At 32.0% G+C, this 8,824-nt stretch overlaps 1 protein-coding gene across 1 annotated transcript in view; it reads left to right on the plus strand.

Moving 5' to 3' along the window:
• Positions 1–8,824, plus strand: part of LOC106473217 — a 25,513-nt gene that overhangs the window by 6,528 nt on the left and 10,161 nt on the right. The window contains exons 3-4 of the mRNA XM_013933901.2: positions 1,615–1,774; positions 5,577–5,732. Of these exons, the coding sequence (XP_013789355.1) occupies positions 1,615–1,774; positions 5,577–5,732 (316 nt within the window). The remainder of the gene's footprint in view (positions 1–1,614; positions 1,775–5,576; positions 5,733–8,824) is intronic.

Here is an 8,824-nt window from a genome sequence, read left to right on the forward strand (position 1 = left end):
TAAGATACATGCATGTGTCATGTAGAAGTTGGTGTAAGTATAAGATACATGCATGTGTCATGTAGAAGTTGGTGTAAGTATAACATATATGTATGTGTCGTGTACAAGTTGGTGTAAGTATAAGATACATGTATGTGTCATGTACAAGTTGATGTAAGTATAAGATACGTATGTGTCATGTACAAGTTGATGTAAGTATAAGATACGTATGTGTCATGTAGAAGTTGGTGTAAGTATAAAATACATCTATGTCTCATGTATAAGTTGGTATAGGTATAAGATACATGTTGTGTTTGAGTATAAGTTACATGTATGTGTTGTGTACAAGTTGGTGTAAGTATAAGGTACATGTATGTGTTGTATACAAGTTGATGTAAGTATAAGATACATGTATGTGTCGTGTAGAAGTTGATGTAAGTATAAGATATATGTATGTGTCATGTAGAAGTTGATATAAGTATAAGATACATGTATGTGTCATGTAGAAGTTGATATAAGTATAAGATACATGTATGTGTCGTGTACAAGTTGGTATAAGTATAAGATACATGTATGTGTCGTGTACAAGTTGGTGTAAGTATAACATATATGTATGTGTCGTGTACAAGTTGGTGTAAGTATAAGATACATGTATGTGTCATGTACAAGTTGGTGTAAGTATAAGATACGTATGTGTCATATTCAAATTGGTGTAAATTTAAGATTTGTGTATGTGTTGTGTACAAGTTGGTGTAAGTATAAGATACATGTATGTGTCATGTATTAGTTGGTGTAAGTATAAGTATCAATATAAGTAACAGAATACCATGAAATATTAACTTGTTTCATTGGCAGGTCATCATCTATAAATTAAAAATGTTTGTATTTTTTAAAGGTTAGCTATGTATGTTTATGTAAAAAAGCTTCATGTAGTTATTCTTAAGATTACAAAATCCATCTGTAATCCTGATTGATTTCTGTGTGCAGTGTCAATCTGTGGTCCTGATTGATTTTTGGGTGTAGTGTGTGAATTGTAAATGAGACTATGTATTTCCATTGTAAGAAAACTATTGCATTTGGTCATTGTTCCATGGAAGTTCACACAACAATCATCTTTTGTAACATTTTAAATTAAGGTTGGACTGTTATTTATTTTCTTCAACATAAAATATTGTTAATGCATTGGAGAGGATAATATTTAGTTAATAACTGAGCTCTGAATGCATTCTAGCCCATGTTTGTGTTGGGCAAAGAATATGTGTTGTGTAATTCACCAAAACTGTGCCCCTCTTAATTCTTGGGATGTAAAAACCTTGAATTATTAAGTATTCTAGTAGACATAAGTTTTATAAAATTTTAAATAGTTTTGTGGTTTCTAAAGAGTCTAAGTTGAGGATGTTGACTATTGAGGAAAGTGTGAAGCTTAAGTTCCAAATTCAAAAGATTTTCATATATGAATTGACACCATGTAACAGGGAGCATCCTCCTGATGTTCCAACATTTCATTCATAAAATACGTAGCAAGTAGATTAAGGCATATAATTCTAGTACTTTTCACTTGAAATTAATCTAAAATAATTAAATATTATTAATTAAATAAATATTAAAGTTTTTATTTCACCTCTCATTGTTTAGAGAGGAAAATTTCGTCCTCGCTTAATGGACCTTGTTAGGATCAACACAGAAGCAGCAGTCAAACAGACCAGTAAAAAAGCCTTTCGAAAACTTCCTAACATCTCCAATGCTATTACAGCTCTTACCACATTGAAGGGAGTTGGTCCAGCCACAGCCTCAGGTATGTCCAGCTATAACTTCACGATCAGCAATACTGGTAATTAATACCCACATATTGGTCTTCTATGCCCAGCTCTAACTGCACAGGCAGCATTACCACTAGTTTAAACCCATTGTGATAACAGTTTAGTTAAACGACCTTTACACTCCAGATCTAAATATATGTTTTTGTTACTACCAACGTTTCTCTTTTACAGCTTCTTCAGGGTTAATACATACAAACTGTTTGATATTGAAGTATACGTTAATTTATAAAATTGATTGTGATGTTCCATCTCTCGAGTCTGTCACACGTGTCTCCAACAATGTATAAAATATCATTGTTCTTTCATTATTGTTCTGATATAGTATACTTGTATTACGTAGCTATACTAACATGTGACAAATATTACTAAAATAAAATATAAAAATAAAGAGAAACGAAATATGTTTTATGATTAAATGAAAACACACAGACAGAAAATAGAAGTTGCTAAGAAACAATAGTAAGTGGAAAGGATTTGAAATTTACTAGAAGTGTCAAAAACTAATTGTAAGACTGTGTGGTACTCCAGAGTAAGTGGTGTTTTGGTTACATGTACCATACGTTGTCTCTGTTCATTTTATCATTAATGAGTATAGCTTCCATGTATTTTCTGTCTCTAAAATCTTTGGTTTTTTGTAAAATACAAACTTTAAATGTGTTCTAAGATGCATGTGTGGAAAGGTTTTCCGGTTTCTCCTATATATGTGTCAAAATCATTTGTATTATATGTGGAGACACATCAATGCGCTACATACACATGACTAACACAAAACCACTCCAGCAGAACATTTCCTACACAAACATGGATCCCCAAACACAGAAAACCAGAACCCATTTAAAGTTTGTATTTTACAAAAAACCAAAGATTTTAAACAGAGAAAATACATGGAAGCTATACTCATTAACAAGAAAATGAACAGAGACAATATGTGGTACACGTAACCAAAACACCATTTACAAAACAACTAATTATATCAATAATGTTACGACAGCGGAAGTCATGCGATGCTGGGAGCATGCATGCTGGAGTTTCTAGAAGGATCAGGAATTATCAAGGAACCCTGTGAATGTCCGAGTGTTTGCCAGGCACCCTTTTTTTTAGTATATAAGCCTAGCGAGTAAAACCAGCACGATTCAAGAGATATAGATATGCAGATAGATTGAAGATAGAGATAATTGAGTCCAGTGAACAGTAGGCACCATAAGTAAAATGTGTGAATCACTGTGATTTATAGCGTGTGTTATAAAGGTTCGTAAGTTGGAATTTCTGTGTATTACAAAGTTGTATCGAGAAAGAATAAACTAGTTTTAATTAAGAAAGGACTTGTATCGCTGAAGTTCCTCGGAAAGAATTTATACCGGAAATTAAAAATGAGCAGATACGCAACAATACATTTTACACTTATTACTTCCAGTTTAAGACTTGCTTTTCTGTGTTTTTTTTTTGTATTTTACAAAAAAACAAAGATTTTAGAGATAGAAAATACATGGAAGCTATACTCATTAATGATAAAATGAACAGAGACAATGTATGGTACATGTAACCAAAACACCACTTACTCTGGAGTAACACACGGTCTTACAATTAGTTTTTAACACTTCTAGTAAATTTCAAATTCTTTCCACGTACTATTGTTTCTTAGCAACTTCTATTTTCTGTCGGTGTGTCTTCATTTAATCATAAAACATATTTCGTTTCTCTTTATTTCTATATTTTATTTTAGTAATATTTGTCACATGTTAGTATAGCTACGTAATACAAGTATACTATATCAGAACAATAATGAAAGAACAATGATATTTTACACGTTGTTGGAGACACGTGTGACAGACTCGAGAGATGGAACATCACAATCAATTTTATAAATTAATTTATACTTCAATATCAAACAGTTTGTATGTATTAACCCTTTAGAAGCTGTAAAAGCAAAACGTTGGTAGTGTTAAGACAGCAGAGGTTACGTGACGCTGAAGACGTGTCACCTGAAAAAGCCACTGTCGAAAAAGAAATTCTACTCGATTTTGAGAAGGGAGACAGTGAAGCCCTTGATGAAGTTACTACCACTGATGTGACTGTTACCAATGATAGGACATTTCCTGATGAAGCAGATGAACCCCCACTTGAAGCAGAAGCCAATGAGACGGAGACCAGTATGGAAGAAGATACGTCTCGTAAAATTAAGAGACTTTGTTGAATTTTAATTTTGTGTTTGTAAATTCTGTACATTTAATTAAGTTATTGTTAATTGTTTATTGGTTTAATGTAAGTGGCTATTGTTCGGGATGAACAATACTAAGGAAGGGGCAGTGTTACGACAGCAGAGGTCACGTGACGCTAGTAACACGTCACGCGCTTCTAGAACGTTCATGAAGCGTCGGGAGGTTACTAGATTTTGGTATTCTTGTACATATAAGACGCTCAAGATATGACGGCAACAATGTGTAATTGAACTGCGGACAGAGAAAGACGTATTGTTGAGCACATGAGACGTTCGTTGTGAATTATAGCGCTTGTTATAGCGCGACTGTGGAAATTGAGTGTATTGCAAAGTTTTATTCAGAAAGAATAAACCAGTTTTATTTAAGAAAAAGACTTGTATCGCTAAAGTTTCTTCGGAAAGCATTTTTACGGAAAATTAACTAATGACCAGGGACGTAACAGTAGTAATAAAAACAAATATATTTAGATCTGGAGTGTAAAGGTCATTTATCTAAACTTTTATCACAATCTGTTAAATCCCTCCAGCAGTTTAAACCCAGTGATTGGTGTATTCAATGTCCATCTCTAACTGCAATGGAAGCATTACCACTAGTTTAAACACAGTGATTGATGTATTCAAGGTCCACCTCTAACTGCACTGGTAGCATTATCACTAGTTTAAACCCAGTGATTGATCTATTTAATGTCCATCTCTAACTGCACTGGTAGCATTATCACTAGTTTAAACCCAGTGATTGATGTATTCAATGTCCACCTCTAACTGCACTGGCAGCGTTACCACTAGTTTAAACCCAGTGATTGATGTATTCAATGTCCACTACTAACTGCAATGGCAGCATTACCACTAGTTTAAACCCAGTGATTGATGTATTCAATGTCCACCTCTAACTGCACTGGCAGCGTTACCACTAGTTTAAACCCAGTGATTGATGTATTCAATGTCCACTTCTAACTGCACTGGCAGCTTTACCACTAGTTTAAACCCAGTGATTGATGTATTCAATGTCCACCTCTAACTGCACTGGCAGCTTTACCACTAGTTTAAACCCAGTGATTGATGTATTCAGTGTCCACCTCTAACTGAACTGGCAGCATTACTGATAACTTGTACATTATTATTGATGTATTCTTAACTTAGATCAACATTAAATTTCTTTTATTGACATTTAAAAAGTATTTGAATGATAAGTTTTGTTTATTGTTAAATGACCCAATTGATTAAATAATCTTGATAATCAACTTTCTCTCAGATTGATTTAGTAAAGGCTTCATAAGTTCACAGCAAAGTCTTTAGTAAATACTTTATTAAAAATATTTTTTTTTGTGTGTATAACAGACTTGTAATATTTATTAAAAGCTTACCAAATTTCATGAAGATACATTTAGTACATTCAGTGTTATGTGTAGTTTTATGATTACTAGTCAGTTAAAATGACTAAGCCCATATACAGAGAGTTAATAGGCTCATAATATATGTGTTAGGACTGTAGTTTTTGTGTTTAAGTATTTTAGTAACCAACTAGCTATATATGCCTTTCCTTTTCATTTCTTTTGTAGCCATTTTGGCAGCAGGATACCCTGATCAAGTTGCATTCATGGCTGATGAAAGTATGTTATCAACACCAGGTGTTGAAGCAGTTGACTATACTTTAGCAGAGTATTTGAATTATCATGAGCAGATCAAGAAGTGCTGTGATCAACTTAACAAGAAAAGTTAGTATCACCTTTTAAATTTTTATTAAATGAAGAAAAGAAAAATACAGATACAAAGCAGTTCTTCAGTATTCTAAGGAAAGGAAAACATTATATTTAGCAAAATCTTTAATTGTAACATACTTATTGTAACATTGTTATTGTATGTTATATTATCTTATTGATTTAAATAGATGCCTATTAATGGTGACGATATATTTTGGTGATCTTGTTGGATATAAAAACATGTAGACTGAGATGACTTTCAAACTTTAATTAAACCAATTTTCTTTATGTCTATGAAATTAACATTATAATGTATGCTATAATTTGAATTTTTATGTTATCTAAGTTTAATTACTTTGTTTTAAAGGAAACCTCTCAAAAAAATACTTAACTCTGTGATGAAAACCTACTTACTATCACTAGAGTTACATACTTACTTTGTATGAGATGTGTAAGTATGTAACTCTAGTGAAAGTTTTTTACAAAAATGAAACTAATGGATGAAGTTGTTTTAAATTTGACATGAAGGTCCTAAAAGTATCTAGTTTCTGAAAAATAAGATATTTAATTTTGATTTTTTCTATTATCTGTAATAAAACATTCGTCACTGAATGTAGTTATTTGCACTTGGACTCTGAATAGTTCACCTGCAAGGTGTTAAGTTTAAAAATACTATTTCTTATTTTACAGTTTTCACATTTCATTTGCATAATCTCTAGAACCTTCCAAGTTTTTAAGTTAAATTTTTATATATTTTTTTTTCTAGTTATTATCATCAACGTACAGTGCAATGAAATGTTTAAAATTAAGAAGTGGATATATATATATACCTTTTAGCTCTTTATAGAAGTATTTTGCTACTTTTTTTTTAATACTCATAAATTCATGTCTTTAACTTTTCACTTAGTTTATTTTTAATTTTCCTTTCCAATTATTTGTCTTTTATTCTTGATACCAGTATGCCAAAGTGTGCTCATGGTGCTCTATTGTTATTATAGGGCAACACTCATTAAATTCTCTCACAAACACTCGTACATGCGAATGATGCCATCTTACTAGGACATTTTCACAAGTTAAGTCATCACAAGTTAAATGTATAGAAATTATATACCTTTCAAATATGCATTTTAAAACATAAATAATACATAATAAATTAAGATATAAACATAAAACCTGAATGAAATCTAAACTAAACAAATACATATAAGGTGAAAAACACTTGCCAAGCACTATGTACCCTTAGAGAGAACAATTGATTAAGCTTCTTTTCTATCTCCTACTACAGATCCACACTCCTAGAGGTTTCTATAACTTAATATCGGGAAATTTGCTCTTTCTATTGGTTATATGCATGCCATTTAACTTAAACGTGTTATCTGTAACATAAGCTTATGTTGAATCCAGATGCCAACTCTTGGACTACTCTTTTACCAATGAATAGTGGAATTGATTGTCACATTATAACATCCTTGCAGATGAAAGGATGAGCATGTTTGGTGTGACAGGGATTCGAACCAATGACCTTCAAATTGCGAGTCAAAAGCCCTAACCACCAGGCCTTCAAGTAAAGCAATGTGGATGCTTTGAATACATAGAATATGGCTATCTTTCTGCATTACTAGAATTTCTAGTAGGCAGTGTCTTCTATAAGAGCTCTTAAACTTGAGAACTGTAACAGTGAGCAGATCGTGTTTTAAGTGTTTCTCTTTAAAATAAAGGAATAAACTTAGATAATATAAAACTTTAAATTATAATGTACTTGATAATAATTTAATTAAACTACATTTACAGTAAAGTGGTTTCACTGAATTTAGAATGTAACTCAGTAACATGCAGACCGAGGGTTAACAGGGTTTAAAAACAGCATCATTGCTGTAGCTAAACTGCAGTTTTCTTGTCACGTGATCCACAAGCTTTGAAAATCTTGCCTTTAGCAGTGGTTCACTCTTAGCAACATAAGCTGGCAATGTACATGAGTATGTAGATGCTAGGTACATGACATCCAAAGTCCCATAACTGTATTCACTGGGAAACGGAAATAAATTTTGCATCCCTTGATGTTTGCCACTCCCTCCTTCTATACTTTGCCTTAAGATCTACAATGTACATATAGTTAGTTGACACAAGTGTATATAGTCGTTAGAAAGAGCTCTATTTATACTATACTCAACCAACTTCCAGTATTCACTGGCTGACAGTGTTCATGTAACTGCCATTCGTATTGTTGTCTGCTTGATCAACTATAGCACTTACAGTTAAACTGTATTTAGGTCTTGCTTTTATATTTTAGTAAAATATGTATTATTTTTGTTTTAAAATACATATTTCAATGGTTTAATGATTTTCATAAGTTTAACTAGCCACCTGCATTGTGAAAGGATATAAACAAGATGGCATTTACATGTGCCATCTGGTTTTGGCAATGTGAGTCTGTGGGGAGTCTGCCGAAATACCCTCATAAAGACTCGTGGCTATCAGTTGATGTATGGGATAAATGATAGTAGAAGAAGAATTTGAAAGGAAAATTAAAAATATACTGTAAGTGAAAAGATAAAGACGTGAAATTACGCACATAAGAAAAACATGACTATTCTAGTGGATTTCTATGAAGAGTTGAAAGGTATGTAGATATTTCTATTTGTTAATTTTAAACATTTAATTGCACTATATGTTGATGATGATAACTAGTTAGTGATATGGTAGAGAAAATAGATAATAAAATATAGAAATATTTACCTTAAAAACCTGATATTCATTTATGTGATTCTACAAATGTGCAAACTGAAATATTTCATACATTATCAGTGAGTAAAGACTTGCTACAAAGTAGACTAAACTGAATTATTTCATACATTATCAGTGAATGAAGACTTACTACAAAGTAAACTCAATTATTTCGTACATTATCAGTGAGTGAAGACTTGCTACAAAATAAACTAAATTATTTCATACATTATCAGTGAATGAAGACTTGCTGCAAAGTAGACTCAACTGAAATATTTCATACATTATCAGTGAGTGAAGACTTGCTACAAAGTAATCTGAATTATTTCATACATTATCAGTGAGTAAAGACTTGCTACAAAGTAGACTGAATTATTTCATAC

Source organism: Limulus polyphemus, unplaced genomic scaffold (assembly GCF_000517525.1).
Source record: "Limulus polyphemus unplaced genomic scaffold, Limulus_polyphemus-2.1.2 Scaffold5981, whole genome shotgun sequence".
NCBI classification, from domain to species: Eukaryota; Metazoa; Arthropoda; class Merostomata; order Xiphosura; family Limulidae; genus Limulus; species Limulus polyphemus.